General features: G+C 38.0%; 1 protein-coding gene across 1 annotated transcript in view; it reads left to right on the forward strand.

Annotated features, from left to right (window-relative positions):
* The window catches only part of SIM1 (SIM bHLH transcription factor 1), a gene marked incomplete at its 3' end in the record, with an annotated part of 73,300 nt that overhangs the window by 17,169 nt on the left and 36,328 nt on the right, over positions 1-19,803 (forward strand). The window contains exon 9 of the mRNA XM_080664666.1: positions 5-152. Within this exon, the coding sequence (XP_080520792.1) occupies positions 5-152 (148 nt within the window). The remainder of the gene's footprint in view (positions 1-4; positions 153-19,803) is intronic.

Consider the following 19,803-nt stretch of genomic DNA (forward strand, 5'->3'; position numbering starts at 1 on the left):
TCAGTGCTGGTGAAGGGGCAGGTGACCACCAAGTACTACAGGTTCCTGGCGAAGCAGGGCGGCTGGGTCTGGGTGCAGAGCTATGCGACCATCGTGCACAACAGCCGTTCTTCCAGGCCACACTGTATCGTCAGCGTCAACTATGTTCTTACGTGAGTGCAAATCTGGGACTCCTTCTCCCACTTCAGGCGACGACGGTGCAGGTGGGGGACACCCCCGGGATATTCGAGACTGGGGTCCCTTGGGGACACCAGTGTTGACTCGAGTGCCGCCTGCGTTGGGAGGCGGTAGCTTGAGCACGTTCATCTTTATGAGGAGGCTTCCTTTCGTTATATGATTTAGGAGTTTTCCACCCACAGTCCATATTTGCGTTCTGCTCTCTCTCTCTTTTAACCTTTTAAGGAAACTCTGCATTAAATAAAACTTAATGCGGCAGAAAGAAAAAGAGAGAGAGGAAAGGGTCGGACGTACGGAGCCATTTATGGATAACGAACTGGACATCTGTTTCACTTTTTCAAATCTGGGTTTGAAGTTCTTAATTTTAACCAGAATCTCCAATCAAAGTTAAGAGTTCAGAGAGAGTGGTTTTCCCCCTGAACCACAAAGGGGATTTAAGTGACCGGGAGGGTCTGACTTTAACTTCCATAAAGCAAAGGGACCAGCTAATGCTGCAGGTCTTGGCCGGCATCGCCGGGTGAGGAGGCCGCCTCGCAGCGCGACCAGCGGGTGCGGCGGGCGGGCCGGCCACGGGCGGCCGTATCTGAGCATTATTCTTTCCAGAAACAATAATCTCGTGTGGCCCTGCAGGCTGATCACATGGTCTGGTGTGCGGCTGGTGTCTGGTGAAGAAAGCACGTTCTGTATAATGTTTGTGGAAGTCAAAAGGTTGAAGCCTTTATGAAGAAACCTTTTGTGTGTGCGCGCAGTTGCCCTTCCTCTTTTTTTTTTTTTTTTTTTTTTTTGTGGAAGTTGTGATTTTAGGGTGCCTCAGGAGTTATTTGCTTTGGACCAGTTGACACACCAGAAATGCTAGTTTGACATTAGGAAGTTGGTTAAGTGGTGTTTTTTGGAATCAGACTATAGATGATGAGGACTGGATTCACTCCACGTTCTTTTCAATTGCCGATTAAAAATGTAGTAGTTGGAAATATTATGCTTGGCAATAAGGCTATTTAATTTGTGCCTGCTTAATAAGAAAATTTAATTAATAGACTTGGAAAATGAATTCAGTTTAGATGAAAATTCAGTACTTAAGAATAATGTGGTTACTAAGAATTGTTTTATTTTTTTCATGTTAGTAAATAGTGCTAACATAAATACTATTAGGTTTTTGTAATAGCACAAAGGCTGTGTATTTTAATACAGAGCATAAAACAGTAATATTTTGGGTATCATGAAACAAATCATCCATTTTATGAATGCAGCTTTTCATATTATTAAAATAAGCATAAGAAAAAATGGCAAATCATAATTCATAAAATAAGCCATTCTGTGAAGCATAAGTATTAAAGAGTGAAAAATTATGTCTGCTTACCATGGAAAGGAAATGGACATTCTTTAAGAAGGTGCTTTGTATGTCTGAGACATCACAAGCATTATACATACCCTCTGTTCTCTGGTGGTGCCTGTGGTTAGTAATCATTTTTTATCAAACAGCAGGGTATATAGTCACACAGACCCATATAAATGATCAGAATGCAAGTTAGACCTCCCAATGGGTAAACTTAATTTATGTTTGGAGTCATTTTGGAATATTCTGTTTTGTTTTCCAGTGCATAAGTGTATTTTCTGTCTGCTGTTGACTCTGTCATTCTTCACTTTACACACTTCTCCAGAGCTGCAGGATTAGGCTACCAACTTTACATCAGATTAAAAAGATGTAATGAGGATAAATGATTTACAGAAGGAAAAATAGCAAGGCACACGTTTTTCTGAATGTTTTATGCCTCCAAATGAAAATAGAAATAAACACAGAGGCACACAAGATGAAAAGCTGAAATTGATTACCCTTTTATGAGTCTCAGCTCCAAATCTTTGTGTAAAAATTCTTAGGACAATATTTATAGCTGCAAATGTGGAAACTGCCTTAGATAAAATGTCATCAAGTGGCTCTGTGTATGTTGACAGGATTTTCATAATGAACAGGTTGCAGTTTGTTTGATGTGTATATCACACATCTGGCTGGAAGTTACTAATTTCCATTGTCTTAGCAAATTAAATAGATGACTATTGATTCTCTATGGTAGCAGCGAACTACCGCATACATTTGTTTTCAGGGCTAGTTCTCAGGCCTGAGAATGATAAGTAAATTCTTTCCAAATACACTACCTCAAACAATGTACTTAAAGAACCACAAGCCCCCCCAAATAATTTTACAGACCAGATGTTTTCCAAATTTAGACATTTTAATAGCATACATTTTGAAGGGATTTTTCATGTCATGAAAGTAGAGAGAATTTTAAATAAGCATTTGTCAAATGAAAGTGTGACATTTTTGGGGAAGCTACATTCATAAGAAGCCCATATTTTAAATTCCTAATGCTAAATTTATTGTGTTTTTTTAAAATTGTTGACAATATTACAGAGTCCTGACTTTTTCCCCTTTGCCCACCCCCCCCCCAGCCCCTGCCCCACCCCAGGTCTTCACCACACTATTGTTTGTGTCCCCAGGCTATTCATATATACATTAAAATATACCTAGAAAAATTAATTGTCATTATCTAACAAAAGGAATAATGAATAGAAATACTTAGTAACCTTGTATTAATCAGCATCTACAACAGCAAATATAGGAATTTTAGAGGTAGGTGGTGTATGCTCTGATGTCTTACTGGCTTTTGTGTGACCACCATACAGAATCTTGGCGTTCTTAAATTCTGAGGAAGAGAGCAGTAGGACACTATGATTGAATTTTTAAAATTCTCTTAGATTTTCTCTGGGTCCTTGAGGTTCCCTGAGGCTTCTATAGCCTTCATTAAAACTTAACCCTCCATCCCACCAAACCAGCTACCCCCCCAAACCCATTAAAAACCCCAAACCAAAAAAACTGGCCAGTTCATAATTTTCTATAAGACAAACATGCCTTATTAGCTTTGTGTGACACATGGAAAAAATATCTTAGAAATTTTGGTGCTCATAGGCTTTGAAAAATAAGTGTTAAGTATGATAGGCCCTGCTCCCTAATTATTTTCAAGAAGATAGGTTAATGGAGTTGTGTCTAGTAACAATGCATGTTGGGGGAATATCTAGAGTAATATGGAGAGGAAAGCATACTGTGTAAAACCTAAGTAAGTTTCTTGCATTCATGTTTTCTTTGGTTTGTTTAATTAATAGTAAGTATTAGTTCCAACTCAGATAGAAAACATTATTACTTAGGGTGAAAAAAATTGAAAATGTGAAACACCCAATAAGCTATGAAAAGGAATTTCTAGAAAAGTGAAAAGTCTTGATTCTCTTTGTGTTTTTAAACTTCATATGTTTTAAAAATAACACTTTAAAATGTACTTTTAAGGATAAACCAATGAGGTGTAAAAATTTTTAAAATATTAAAATTTTTTTTCAAACATACAAAAAGTTGAAAGAATAGTATAATGAATATTTGTACACACATTATCTATAATAGAAACCATATTTGTTTTATGTATCAAATTTTTCTCTACTTATATGTGTCTATTTGTTTGTGAATTTTTTCTCCCATAGAATCATTCCAAAGTAAGCTACAAACATCATGATACTTTATTCTTTTTAATTTTCTTTTAAAAATACATTTTTATTGATTTCATAGAGTAAGGGAGAGGGAGAGAGTGATAGAAACATCAATGATGAGAGAGAATCACTGATCTGCTGCCTCCTGCACATCCCACACTGGGGATCAAGCCCACGACCTGGCATATGCCCTGACCAGGAATTGAACCATGACCTCCTGGTTCATAGGTCAATGCTCAATCACTGACCCATGCCAGCCACACTTCTTCTTCTTCCTTTTTCTATTTTAAACACATCAATTCCTTGTGAAAAAATTCATCTAATTTATTTATATTTTTTATAATTCTTTATTGTTGAAAGTATTATGTATGTCCCCCTTTTCCCCCCCATTGACTCCCTCCAGCCTGCCCCTGCTCCCCCCAACCCCCAGGCCTTTAGCACCCTATTATCTGTGTCCATGGGTTATGCATATCTGATTACCTCCCACCAACTTACCCTCCTCCAACTTCCCTCTGAGATTCCGCACTCTGTTCCATGCTTCCATGTTTCTGGATCCACTCTGTTCATCAGTTTATTTTGTTACTTAGATTCCACATATGAGTGCGATCATGTGATACTTGTCTTTCTTTGACTGACTTATTTCACTTAGCATGATACTCTCCAGGTCCTTCCATACTGTCTCAAAAGGTAAGAGGTTTTTTTTTTGTTTGTTTTTTTAAACTGCTGCATAGTTTTCTATGGTATAAGTATACCACAGCTTTTTTATCCACTCCTTTACTGATGGGCACTTGGGCTGTTTCCATATCTTAGCTATTGTAAATTGTGCTACTATAAACAGCAATGCATACATTCTTTCTGATTGGTGCTTTGGGTTTCTTAGGATATATTTTCCTATAGTCCTGTACTGTTTATGAGGACACTTGTATGTAGAAGTTTGAAAAAATAAACATGAGCGCATTTATTGATGCTATTAAAAGCAATCTGCCACTGTAATTCATTAAGCACTCACTGATATATGACCTCAATTAGGCTGATTGATAGATGATATTTTGCAGGTCTTCTGTAGTGATAGGATATAGTAAACATTAGTGAATTCTCCTAAGGAGAATTATAAGCTAATACAATTCTGATATTCTGCCTGAAAAGTAAAAGAGAGAGAGAAGATTTCAAGAGTGATTTGTTAATTTTGGAATCAGACAGATTTAATATCTTTAATCATTTTCTGGTTGGTAAAAATAAACACTCTCTGCTTGTTTATTTTCTAAGTTTAGGATGGAACACAATTGTAATCTCATACTGTTTTAGAGTGATTCACTGATCACAGAGAAGGAAGCAATTTTCTGAATTAAAATTTCTATTTCAGTGTTGCAAAGAATAGAATAGAGACAATTTACACTAGCGGTCTATATAATATTTGCTTTCTACTAAATAACCCTTTTGAATTTGAAAAGTTAGGGCAAATGCCAAAAGAGACATACTTCTTTCATGTAAAAGAAAAAAACAAAAGTCTCTACATTGTAATTATTTCAGATCTCATAATTTTTGTTCTTCTTTGCAAAAAACCATTGTAATTTTCACAATTAAAAGGGTGTTAAGTATTAACAAATTCTGTGAATATAAACCTTACATATTCTTATCATAAAGCAACAAACATTAAGCTATACTCATATTAGTTTGTTCTTTCAATTCATTAGGCATTTAAAATATTTTAATTAATTTAAATGTCTAGTGATATTATTGTTATTACTACTAAGACATTTTAGAAAATCTTTAAAAAAATTTGACCAAAAATATGTATAGTTGCAGAAATATATTTTATTTTCCTGGTTGGCAAAACCACTGTTTTATATTATAAATAATATCAAGTAAAGCACCTTTTGACATAGCAAGTACAGCAAAATATAAAATAATTTACTCTCGTGCCTTGAATCTATGGAGCTCATGTTGCATAGATTTAATTTTTTGATCATTAAAAATAATAATCATGAACAAATGTATACCCATAAATTAGATTTAATCCTTACTTGTGTTTGATCTTTATTATGATAATATTGAACATCAAAGCTGCAGTTGTCCTTTTCAGATGTAACTGAATCATTATAGGAACAAATTGAAGACACATTTGTATTAATAGTAATTTATAACAACCAAAACCACTAACAGTAATTAACAGTAATTTTATAACTACCAAACACTTCGTTAAAAGAAAGAGCTAGGAGGTTTAGTCTGTTTTACAATACATAATGCTAGTACTCATTCAAATAATCTTATCCCCATATACTTTTACTTATAATTTTTTACATCAAAATGATCTGTATTTAGTTTTGAATTCATTATTTGTGTTCAAACTTTATACTTTTTCTTTTTTACAAGTGCCATATATATTTCTTTCAAAGAATGTTCACATTTGTTACCTAATTTGCTTCTTTGACAGTTCTGTAGGGTGGCTTGGGCAGGGATCACATCTACCATTTTTCTAGGTGAGGAAACTGAAGTCAGATATGCCTAGTAATTTGTGAAACTAGGATTAAAGCCTAGGGTGTCAACTGCTATTGTATCAGGAGATTGTCTGTCTGGAGGTGGGAGTCAGGGATAAATGTAGGGGAGAAAATGTATGGAGAGAGGGATGACCCTACTAAGGTCTATAGGGTTCAGTCCACCCAACTTCTGGGTAAGCTTTCATTTAATCTTATAATGGAAGATTAAAAAGCTGCCTCTGTGTTGCTGCTTCACAAGTATATACAGATATTGACAATTTAGTGGTTTACATTTAGCTAAGCTATTCTCTCAATGATAGTCAAGTAAGAATAAATATTTTTTTTTCCTTTATGTATCACTAAGGACATTTTCATTTTGTAAAAAAAAAATGTGGCCTGGAAAAATTTTAGGTTTTTTACTGAATTGTTTGCCTTTAGATTACACAGATACATTATTGCGAATAATTTTATTTTTGCAACCATATTTAATACTCTATGTTCTTTTAAAACAAATGTGTTAAAACAAATGTCAGTAGATTGGCAAACCATGTCTTTTTTTTTTTTTGGTCAGATTAGGCACAAATTACCTCTTGTGACAGTGGATCATTTCCCAGATGAAGTATGTCCATATGTGTGGTTGGGGATGCAGAATTGGCCCTTTTCTGCTTTTGATGGAGAACGGCAGGTGAGGTTGTCCCCTGGGGACTCTGTTCAGGGCTTGAGGATAGAGAGCTTCCCTACAACCCACATGCTCTGGGTAGGTGTGTCATCCTCTGGTCCTTCGGCAAGATCCCCTCCCCAGGCCTCTGGGGCCTCCACTTCTTCCTTTGTTGTTGTTCGATCTGGAGGGCACTGACTCACAGGAACTCTGCTTTAGTTCTGGGTGGAGGCCACTTGGTGTGTGTTAAATGACCAGCCTGATCACTCATCTCTGGCTTTCTCTTAGCCCAGCTGTTGGAAGGGAAAGTCTTCTGATCTTTGAGTCACATCATGGAAAATCATGGATCATTACCTTAATTTGAAGGCAGGGTCCATACATGTTATTGTGCCTGGATGGACAAATTCCAATGTGGCTTTCCTTGAATTCTAGAAAAGCATGTTTTTGACTTGGTCTATTCATGGGGCAAACACCCCTTTATGTTCAGTACAGGTGTGTGCGTGCGTGCGTGCGTGCGTGCGTGTGTGTGTGTGTGTGTGTGTGTGGTGGATAATGCCTATCTTGATCATTGAGTAAAAGGCTGCTCCTTTCCAGTGCTTTCCTCCTCTCTGTTCCCTGTTCTCATTGGCTTGTGACATCTTTCCAGATAAGCAGGTGGTGAAAGAAAATTCATTTGGGTTGAAGTGCTGGTGTCTGTGCTTAAGCCGAAAAGATTGGTTGTAGAAAGGATTGGTGGAGTTTAGATGAAACCTGGAAATACCTGAGTGCCTATCAATGGAGGAATTTAACATTCTGCCTAGTCTGAAGGAGTAAATTCTCACTACTTCCTTTCCCCTGCCTCAGGTGTTCCGAGGTCCAGGGAAGTGGTAGGGGAGAGTGGTGGTCTCTGGTGATGGCAGGGCTGAGGGGGATGAGGAGGAATGTCTGGCTGAGTCTGGACCATCTGTTTACCATCTGTGACTTTTACTCTGGAAGTTATATTGCAGTAGGATCAAGATTCTGTTTTTAGAAAACCCCACAGTATCATGCAAATAAACCTGCAAGGAAAAGGCATAGGCTTTGGTGTCAGACAGATCCGGGTTTAAATATGCTTTGCTGTGCAATAGCTGTGAGATGTTGAGCTCAGCTCCATTCCTTTGACCTTCTTTTTCCCCATCTGTGAAATGGGGACATTTGTGCCCAATTTTTAAGGTTTGACGGGGAATTACATTATATCTATATCTATATCTATCTATCTATTTATCTATCTATCTATATCATAATACCTGTCAGAAAGTAAGTGCTCAAAATATCTTAACTATTAGCACTTGCCAATTATGTGATGCCAACTGAAATATTTTGGAAGAGGATGAATAATTCCTTCTTTTACTTGAATTTCTATATCCTCAAATCCACAAATTTAAATGTTTATTTTCTCCCTCATTGTCAGTCTCTCAACACACACACCTATAAGCATTGTGGTTTTTGTGTGTGGTGGTTTCCACAGTTGGGTTAAGCTCACCCTGTGTTTCACAGCTGTTATTGTGTACTCTAAAAGGAGCTGAGATTTCTGCTGGGAGGGAGGTAAGCCAGCCTTTACCAAAGGCCTGGTGCTTTACTGGGAAAAGAAGGTTCTAAGAAACTAAGCATCTGTCAGATTTCTAAGGTTAATTTAGTTGGAATCAGTGTTTTGTCAAGTTTACCAATGTCAATAATTATAATATAAAGTGAGTAGAATATGCAATGCTGCTATTTTTGATGGTGTTCAATGGAGCCTTGCATGCATTCCCTGTTCCTCTGCATGGACTGGTTATGGCTACATCCCCATACATCTGAATTAAATGTAAAAATCTATTGATATGAATATACAGTGATACCACATGTATAATGGTTGTATTTTAAAAATTATTTGTAGAAAGCAAATGTGAGGTATACATTAGGACCAGATTGAAGGAGAGGGAGGTGCAAAGCACATATACAGCTGGTTCCAGATTTGTAGGACCAGAAGGTCTCCCTGGTGCTGTGTTTGACATCATAATCCTACTGTTATTAGAATATGATGCAGCCTAGGCTTGTTAGTGAGATGTTTGAAACCCTGATTAACACAGGGAGGTATTACAAGGTATTTGAAAAATGTGTTATGAAATGAGATCTCACTACATTTTATTAGGCAACATAGCATATTAGTTAAAAGCTTAGGCTTTGGGTCTATTGCTTGTTAAAATCCTATTGCTGCCACTCACTGGCTCTGTGACTGGGCAAATTGCTTACCTTCATTGTCTCTGTTTTTGTTTTGTTTTTTAATCCCTGAAATGCAGGTAATGGTAATATCTACCTCACAGAGACTTTGGGAACATTAAATATAATGTGTGAGGTTCTTGGCACTGTGCCTAACACAAAGTAACATCGAGTAAATGTAAATTATTAGGGTGGTTATTTCAGTGAAATGAAATACAATAATTTTTAGCTTGCCAATAAACACTAAAATCATTGTCTGTATGTTTGGACTGGAGGCAGGAATCTATGAGCCTTAGAAAGGCAGAGGGTTGCCCATGAGTGAGAAATCAGCAATGATTCTGCTACATTGGAAATGACTGTTAGATCCTTCTTCAGTTGACTAGGACTGGTAGGTCTTTCAGCATTCATAAATGGTTTATTGAGCACCTGTCATGGGTCACACCATGTGCCAAATTCTGGGGACATCAAAACGAATAAGATAGTATCTGCAGGAAAAAGAAATAAGCACAAGTGTAAGGTGAGTCCTTGTTTGATTTCCCTGTAGGCTTGCTTGGGACTGAGGTCCCTTTCTGGAAGTAAAAGTTTCCATCCACAATTAGAAAGAAGAGGGTGTGAAGCGGCTTGGCACTGCCTGGGTCACTCCTGGGGAATAAGCTCCCAGGTGTGGTCACACTTCCCTCCATTTAGATGGTGGGGAGGGGGTGGAGTGGGAGGAGCTAAACCCCTGGGTGTGTATACGTGTGTGTGTGTGTGTGTGTGTGTGTGTGTGTGTGTGTGTGTGTGTTAGGGAGATCATGATTGGCAGTACAGTACCTGGCTGCAGCTAAAGAGTCTAATGCTCACAAGGACAACAGTGTCTGGGCCAGGTCCTGTGTATCTCATTACCTCAGCCAGAGAGAAGGTGTTATGCTTGAGGGACTTTTTTTTCTGTGTCGAATGGGAATTTTACATATTTTGGGGGTTGACTTCTAACAGTATTATGAATCTCAGCAAATTTTTAAATTGAAGAATTAATCTAGATTCAAAAGTTTTTGTGGATTTATTATATTTTTAAATGTTGCTAATTATTTTAAGGTTTTTATTTTTTTAAAAAATAAGGGGTATTTCCCAGGCATGGCTGCTGTGCCCTGGAGATACTGCAAGATGATTGTCAGCTCCAAGCTGAAGGAGGGGGTGGGAAGGTGCTCTGCTCATTGCCATACTTAGGTTGGGGAGTAAGAGGGACTCATATTTGAAGGGTTGCTACTTTGTGCCAGAGGCTCAGCGAGTCCAAGAGACTTAGCCAATACAGCACAGCTAATGAGTGGACATACCAACCTAGAGCCCGGACTTCAATGTCCATAGCCCAATATTGGCAATTTCATGTAGTTCCACCAAATATTTAGGAAGTAATGTGACATTTTGCAGAGATTTTGCAAAGGTCTGTAGATAATTTACTCTCTTGTCCAATATGGGGTCTCTACAAGATGACTCGGTTGCTTCACAGTTCGAGCATACTCAGAACCTAGTCAGTGGGCATGTGATACACTCACCCCGGGCCTGACCCTATCTCCCCTTCACCAGTTTAGTCATCAAGTTATGACATTTTCACAAAACAGCCATTGGTAAGCACCACAAACAGAACATTTTACTCAGAACATCTAATATTTCACCAGGATTCAAATGGGAGCTGCTGTCTTTACTAGAAGGATTTTTTCCCTTTGATTGATTGCTAACTGGATAGAGCCCGTGAAAGGATCTTTTTTTTTCTTGGGGATTTCTTGTTCAAACAGAATTTGTTGTATCCACATCAGTAAAGCTGTGCTAATATAGGCGGCTGGCCAGACTGTGAAAACAGCCTCATTTTATTGAACTGGATGTCATAATGGTACCCATTAAGGTGGGATTCTCTCTGTGTTTGTACTTTTAAACCCAAGTCCCTTGCCACTTTTTTACATCTCTCAGAGAATAGTAACATTCTCTGCTAATGCAATCTGGGAATGTGCTATTTCTTGCCTCCTACTGAAAACCATTACAAAAATAGAATCCTTGGTGGCAAGCATTTTCCTGGGGTTGTAGATTGTTGTTGCTCTTCGGCCATTCATTTCACTCTTTGTACTTGGGATGACTGTAATGTGTTCTGGTTGCTGAAGGTGAGAACCCATGAGGTTTACTTCTTTCAACACTCCCATTAATTGCTATTGGTGTCCAAATAGATGACAGGAAAAGAGCAGCTTTTTTTTTTTTTTTTTCAGAACTAACCAAATGCAACACAAGGCTTTTCATTTTAATTTTTATACGCTGTTAAGAGACTAATAGTGTTGGAAGTCACAGCATTTCCATTAGCTGTTGAGCTCTTACTACAGCCCTGACAAAGTGAAGTATTTGTTGTGCTGGCTTTGGGTAATGGACCCCCACAGGACTACAGCTCAGGAATGCTGGAAGGCTGAAGCCCAGGAGAAAGAGGGCAGAGTGGGTGTCAATTTTATTCCTCCAATTAAAGCAGTTAAAGGCATAACAAAGTGCAGGGTGCCATTTTATTGTGAAGGCTAATTGAAAACCAGAGGAAAATATTTAGAGCCTCTACATGGCATTTTACAACATAATATCTTTTCTGTTTGTGCCTCTTCTCTGTCAACTCAATGGGACCTTCATTATAAACAAATTTCTATCATTAGAATCAGCTTAATTTCTGTTGCTATAATTAAGAGGATGGTAAGAAATGTTGCAGAGTGTATTTATCTCTATGGCAAACATGATGGCTCTTTCATTTGCTCAGCAAGTATTTCCCCCGAGCCTTCTCTGTGCCAGGGCTATGGTATGGTCAAGACAGACACGATCCCTTCTCTCATGGAGCATAAATTTTAGTGGGAAGAAATAGATAGTAGTTATAAACAAATATATCACATAATGTTAGGGAATGAAAGGGGAAAAAAGCAGGACAAAGAGATGAGAGTGTTTAGGGAAGGACTCTTTGAAGATTCCTGAATGAAGGGAGGAAGGCAGCTATGTTGAGTCCTGCAGGGAGAACATTCTGCCAGTGGGAAGCATGTGCAAAGGCCCTGAGATAGAAACCAAATTGGCAAGTTGATGAACAGAGAAGGTCACTGCAGCTGAAACAGAGAAAGGCAGGGGAAGAATGAAAGGTGATGATGTTAGGATAGGCAAGTCAGACCATGTTGGGTCTTTTTAAAACATTTTTTTCTTTATTGATTAAGGTATTACATATGTCTTATCGCCCCATTGTCCCCCCCCCCCTCATGCCCTCACCCCCCTGTTGTCTGTGTCCATTGGTTAGGCTTATATGCATGCATACAAGTCCTTTGGTTGATTTCTCCCCCTTACCCCCGCCCTCCCCTACCTTCCCTCTGAGGTTTGATGGTCTGATCAATGTTTCTCTGTCTCTGGATCTGTTTTTGTTCATCAGTTTATGTTGTTCATTATATTCCATAAATAAGTGAGATCATGTGATATTTATCTTTCTCTGACTGGCTTATTTCGCTTAGCATAATGCTCTCCAGTTCCATCCATGCTGTTGCAAATGGTAAGAATTCCTTCTTTTTTACCACAGCCTAGTATTCCATTGTGTAGATGTACCAGTTTTTTAATACACTCATCTGCTGATGGGCACTTGGGCTGTTTCCAAATCTTAACTATGGTAAATTGTGCTGCTATGAACATATGGGGTGCATATATCCTTTCTGATTGGTGTTTCTAGTTTCTTGAGATATAGTCCTAGAAGTGGGATCACTGGGTCAAATGGGAGTTCCATTTTTGTTGTCATGTTGGGTCTTAATGCTTTGGGAAGCCATTGGAGAGTTCAGAGTAAAGGCATGGCATCAGCTAATTTAAGCTATGAAGAGATTATCTGGCTGGTATGAAGGATAGGCTATGAGGATGGTGGAGGGCAGAGGCAGGGAGACCAGTTGGGAAATGATTGTAATTGCCTAGGTGAGAGAAGATAATGGCTTGAAAGAGGGAGATAATGAAAGGTCAGATTGAGGATATAGTTTGAAGATAGACAATTGCAGTTTGCAGATGGATTAGATATGAGTTGTGAAAAAAAGAGGAGTCAAGAATAGCACCTAGGTTTCTAGCCTGAGCAACTTAGATGATTGGTGGAAAGGAACAGATTTGTAGGTAGGGGCAGCAATTAGGAATGTTTAGTTTGAAATGCCTGTCTTTTGTCAGAGTGGATGTTTCAGGTACATGGCTGGATTTGGGTGTCTGTGGAGAAGGGAGGTCTGGGCTGGAGACTGGGGTCCTCAGCTTATGGAATTTAGAGTCAGCAGAATGGATGAAATCCTTAGAGCGTGGGTGTTATTAGGGAAGCAGCCAGAAGACCAAGCCCTGTGGCTCTCCAGTGTTATGGGGTTTATAGAACAGGAGGTGCCCAAAAGGAGGCTGCGAGGAAGCAAGCCGTTGGGTAGGAATGGGAGTAGTTTAGTGAAACATATGCAGTGAGGTCAGCTGGTGGGAAAAGTGTGAATTTTGTCTTTGGAGAGTTTCCTCCCTTTTCAGTGGTTTTCCATCTCTTCTGTGGTGCCCTTTTACCAGATTCCTTTAGCTTTTCTCATTCCAGATAACAACTGCTCTAGTTCTCAAAGTATGGGCTCCCGATGGGCAGCATCAGCATCAGCCAGGACGGACGGGTTGTTAAAAATGGAAATTGTGGATTCCGCCCTAGACTTACAAGTGAGAAACTCTGAGGGGTGGAGCCCAGCAAGCTGTGTTTTAGTAAAGTTTTCAGGTGCTTCTGGTGCAGGCTGAAGTTGGAGAATCACTGCTCTAGGAAAAAGAGCTGTTAAAATGAATCAATGAAAGGTAACAGATGAGGTTTATTATATCATTCCTTTCTGAGGCATCTGTCTAAAGCCAAAGAAATAAATATCTAATGGCAAATTTTAAGCATCAGCCAGTAGACAATTATTGAGACATCTTCATGAGTGTGCCAAGAAACCTTCTTAAGTTCTACAAATCATAAAAGTAGGCAGCTGTCTATTCTGTCTTTGGTCATGGGTTCTATTGGTAACTATGTATTTTTTATAGAATTATGCAAGCTCTCTGACTGCAAATATAGACAATGAAAATTTTGGCATTTTAGTGGGCCATCCAAACTCTCTAGCAATGATTCAGAAATTATTTTGGTTAAGCACAGCATATCTACCAAGCAATTATAAATAGTTTCTGAATACTGAAGTACATAATAATAATGGTAGAACATTTGTTGAATTGTGAATTTTTGTTCATAAAATACAACTCAAATATATTTTAGCTGTTTAAATAATAGAGTTTAATGTATCTTTAGACAAGCATTATAGTAGTAAGGGCTTAAGGAGATTAGAAATAAATGAATCCAATTAAAGAATATCTGTGAGATTTGATATGTCATAGGTATGAATGAAGTGTTTGCATAGCAACTGTAAAGAAACCATTAATGATTAACTACCTAAAAGAGGTTTAATCAAGAATTAATGATATGGGACATATTATAAAATATTTAAGTTAAACAAATGAAGATTTGTACGTTTGAAAACATAGCATCATGCCATCATTTTTGCTGCATCTTCTCCCAGGCAGTTCGAAGTCTGAGGGTCTAGTTCTCTATCATCAGCAGAAATGCCAGTACCTTTGTGTTGTGCAGAAAAGAGCTGAGCTTCCCACAGTGCCTTGAGTTTTGGCCTTGCAGGGCCTCCACATGCAAAGCCCTGGGGGGAATTTGGGGACCCTGTGGGTACCTTTTCTGTTTCTAGAGTTTATGTGGAGTTAAAAAGTGGAACTGTGGGTTCTTTCACCCTCCCTGCCAGAGGACATTTTCAGCGTTTAGGGATCAGTTTTGTAAGGGTCAGAAGAACTGGGTAAGAAAGCTGTTCCTGTGAAAATAAAACCTCAACCTCATACAAGGTGGTAGGTGGTGGGTTCCCCCATAGCTTATCCATCTTAGGCATTGGAAGAGTTTTAAAGGGAACAGGCATTTGAAAAACATCAGCTTAGTAAATGACAAGGAAGGAGAGAGAGGTGGACACCAGGGGTGGGAGGTGGGAAAGAATAGAAGAAGATGGAAAAGAGGGGGCCAGAATAGTGTGTGCTTTTTATTTCCTATTTGTTGAAAACATTTTAAAGTAAGAAAAACTTGGTTGATGTTAGTATGACTTTTTCTTTCTTTTTATTTGCTTTTCCCCTTCTCCCAGAAATGGGCTCAAATTAAGGGTTCTGACTGTGGGACAAGAGACTGACAGTTTTTAATTTATGCCCTTGATGAAAGAGGCAGCACATTTTGCATTTAATTTGTTCAGATCTAACCTTTAAACAACAGCTTCCATTCCTCCCTCCTCCTTAAGAAAATAGGAAAAAAGAAAGCTATAACAACAATAGAATTTGAAACTTAGACCTGAAGAATTCACAAATATGCCTAAAACTTTAGTAGCTAAATATGAAATGAATTCCCAAGCATAAGTGAAGTTCCTCAGAATAAGAAATGTGGCCCCAAAGTTGGGTTTACTTCATCTAAACAGTGACAAATATACCACCTATAGCTCACATGAAACTGGAGTTTATTTTCTTTCAATTGTAAGTAATAATATAAGTTATAGTCCCCAAAGAAGGAAATAAAAAGTCATACAGTTCACATGAAAGCCTTCAGAGACAGATAATTCTGTAAGGTGGAAGGGGTGGAAAATAAATCAGAAAATCAGTGAAATGTATAGGCACTGATGGAGCATGTGGTCATTAGGATATTTGAAAATGATAAACGGTTTGCCTGAGAAGGTGAACCTTAGGCAAAGAAGTTTAATCATGCTTTATCTTTTGCCATTTAATATTATTCCCAAAGAATGAAGTCTAGAAATATAAAGAAAAGAAATGTGGGAACCATTTCAATATGAAGTGAGAATACCTGAAATTTGCCTCAACGTTTTATTTTTTAAGAAAATATTTTTCTGATTATAAAGTAATACATGTTCATAATAGAACAAATTAAGATAATGCAGAGAGGTATAAAGAAAAGCTATAGAACATCTCTAATCTCTTTTCTAGATATCTGCTACTGACATTTTAGTTTTTTGCCTTTCACTACATGTACCTGCATATATATACAGTACTTGTTACATATATGTGTGCATATATATACTATACATGCATATATACTATATAACCTTTCCTTATCTTTCTATTGAAGAGATGCTGCATTTATTATCAATTTGTAAAGGTTATTTCTCTGGTGTTTTAAAGTACTATTCCTTCTCACTCCTTCAATACAGTTATAATAGTTCCAAATATATGGTTGAGGATGAAATTTACTTAGTATTTTAGTTTTTCTACATATCACATATGTTGTGCCTGAATTATGATGTTATAAAAATTAAGAGCATTGTATTAATATACATAACAAGAAAACAATAACATATATTTAGTTTCTCTGATATAGGACTTCACAGAATTTCAGAATGATCATTGCTAATTATATACTGGGAATTAAAAAAAAACTCCTCACATAAATTTGCTTACTTAGCTGGTATCTCTTTCTCATTTATGTAGAAAGATTTGCCAGATTGTTTTTTGGTTTTTTTTTTTTTTGGAGTTTTCAGTCATCTGGATTTGAGATGAATGAGTTTATTGTAATGAAAATTATTTTTTTAATCACTTGCAAGTATTTGGCTTTGGTTAAGAGATAGTGCTACTAGCAAGTAGAAATTGTTATAAGGGATGGAATTCAGGAGGGTGTCCAGATATGCCATTCATCACCCTGTGAGACAGAACTAGAAGTGCTACATAAGTGGGAGAGGCAGTAAGTGAATGATGTAGGAGCTCAGATGAAGGAGTAGGGAGGAATCACTGTGGCCCATGGAGGCAAGGAAACAAATTCAGATGCAGTGTGGTGGCAGGTCTGGATTTAGCTATATTTCAACTTGTGTCATGGTATTACACAACTCCTTTTGGGAGGACGGTTGACTTTACCACATTTACTGACACATTACAGTTTTTGATTTACTTTTTGGTTGTTATTGTTTGCATCCCCATGTCTTTCCTTCTTGAAACCACAACGTGATAGTAGACTTTGTGCCTAAGCCATCCCTTACCTTTGTGGTGCCATCCACGCCATAGCATGTTGGGTGACACCTACAAAATGGAGGAGAAAGATGTTTCTAGGCAGAGATGATGCTTATGTAACACCGAAGACTTTTTGAGAACCACTAAAACCGCCAAATCAAATGGAGAAAACCACAAGGAGCAAACACAAATCTACTTATTAGTATGACACTGTTACATTTCCAAGGGTGCCTTAGCCTAATTTCCCAGCAGACTGTCCTAGTCTGTGAGCCCCTCACAGTGTGGGATCCTCCTTATCAGCTTTCTCTGCTGGGCTCCCTGGGAGCCTGAAAATGAAGCATAAAGTAGGGCTCTCTGCTGCAGAGGTTTACCCAGTGGCCAGGCAGGAACTCTGCCAGAATATAAAGAAGGTCAGGCACTTCGTGTAACAGTGACTCTAGAATCCAATTAAAAAGTTTAGTATAAGGCGCAGTCATTCCCACTTAATCCGATCACGGTTTAATACAATCCTCTGCTTATTTCAGTCGGCGCCTTTGGAGCCAAATCAATTGTATGTCTTTGTTTCCACGTTTTCCTCGGTAATTTGATCACCTTCAGCTGTTTAAAAAAATAGCTCAATTGGGAAATCTGGCAACATCTTTTAAGAATTGCCAAGTAACATAAAGTCAACAAAGAAGCTCCAGAATGGCCAGCTCCGAAACTGAAGTGATAAGAAGAAAAATTCAGTTGTCTAAAATGGAAGTAGAATAGGCTGCAGTGTGTTGAAGAGGAAAATTCTTGCAAAGAATCTTTATTTAACATGAGCTGATAAAATATTGTTACCTTTTCTCTGTGCATCCATTCCATTTCACTTGAAGGCTGTAAATATGTTTGTGCTACTGTCTCCCAGTTAAAATGATAGAAATGCATTTCTCTGAAGCTGATAGTACCTTTTAGTGGTGAAGACACCTCCTATTTGCTTTGCAAGGGAGTCACACTGAACTTCCCATATAGCAAGGTGGCATTTACCTCGTGGGAGGGTATAGCATATTGCTTAAGGGAATGCTAGAAGGCCAACGATGTGAAAATGGCTCCTTTCATTTTATTGGAATTTGAGAAATTCCAAACGTGTACATGACTATTAGAAAGTTTAGAGTAGACTCAGATGGTTAATTCTGCAAATTGAATGATTTCGGACTGTCCATAATGGAATAAGAGGATTACTCTGGTCTGTGCAAATATGGGTGAAATTGACAAGCTGTGTGTCCTATTGCAAATTACCCATTTTATACTGCTTCCAGAGCTGAGATACCTAGGATGTCTGCAGCTCTGGTACAAGTCATTCAAGGGAGAAAAATAAAACAAATGTAAATTGGTATCATAGGTATTTTGAAAAATATGCCAAAACGTGTATGCTACACTTCCTCTTTTGATATGCCAATCATGTTTGGGAAACCTGCAGGAGCCGCCCCTAAGACAGTCACCTATGCAGTCCCACACAGGGTCCGTGTGGCACTTTCAAGAAAGCTGCAGAAGTACAGCAGGCTGTGTCCTTCCTTTATGAAAGTCAGCTGAGTCAAGTTTTCCCTATACTCGTTTTAGAGTCTACGTTCTGTGTGCCCAGTAATTTTATTTTGTCCCACTTCTAAGGGAAGCATTGCTTATGCATACACCTAACTTTGAGAGTGTGTGTGATACCAGCACATGCTTCACTGTGTGGAAGGGAGAGAGGTAAGGCCAGACTCTTCTTTGTGTCTGAGTCTGGAGGAGGGAAATGGAACTCGTAATGTGATTCCCATCAGCAGCTAGCCCTTTAATCTATACAAATGAAATACTCAATTTAATAGAATTCTAAAAATAAAACAAATGCTTTGTTCTTAGTGAATCTGCCATTCAGACTCCTCTTGGCAGCACATCAACCGTACTTGAAATGTCTTTAAGTGGGCTTTTTTTTTTTTTTTATTGTGCTTTGCATCCGAACACATTTTTTGAGCTGTTAGAGTTTTGTACAGGCTGAGCTCTTCTCAGAGTATTGGGTCTGTGTTGCTCTAAGGTTCCTGTTTGCTGACTTAGCAATAAAGAACTTACCTTAGTAAGTATTTTGACCATAGAGTTTAGAGGCTAAAAACTAATAGAGAGATTAAAATGAGCTTGGGATGGAAAGAAATAAAGCACAGGGAGGTGTTTGTAATGAAATGGATTACAATTGCTACCAAAGTGAAACTACAGTATTGTTCCGGGGAATTTGGTAGTGAATAAGTGCTATGGATGTGGGAGTTAAGAAATAATACTATTTATTGAGCATTTACTATGTTCTAGGCACTGTGTCATGAGTTCTTCATATAACATTTCATCTACCCGCCCCCCACATCCCTATGAGTTATAACTAGAAAATTGAGGTCTAGATGTGTTGTTACATAAGAAGCAACTCAAGCCCTGATCTAGTGGATTCATTTTTGTATTTTTTGAGATGCATCAAAACATAAAGCATTTTTATTAATTTGTCAAGGGCATTTGTAGAAATCTTACATTTACTAGAGTTTTCATATGAGTATTTAGAATTTCAAGTCATTTATTGGTTTTAAAATGTTATTTAAGCCTATTTGACTTGGAGTATTTCTGTCATTGGGAGCTATGCAAAAATTTTGGAAAAACTTTTTCAATTAGTTGAGATGCATTTGTGGAGTCTGAGGTTGTGCAAGAGAAAAACAAAGTCTTGTTTACTCTCTGACTGTAGCC

Source organism: Plecotus auritus, assembly GCF_963455305.1.
Source record: "Plecotus auritus genome assembly, chromosome: 4".
NCBI lineage: Eukaryota > Metazoa > Chordata > Mammalia > Chiroptera > Vespertilionidae > Plecotus > Plecotus auritus.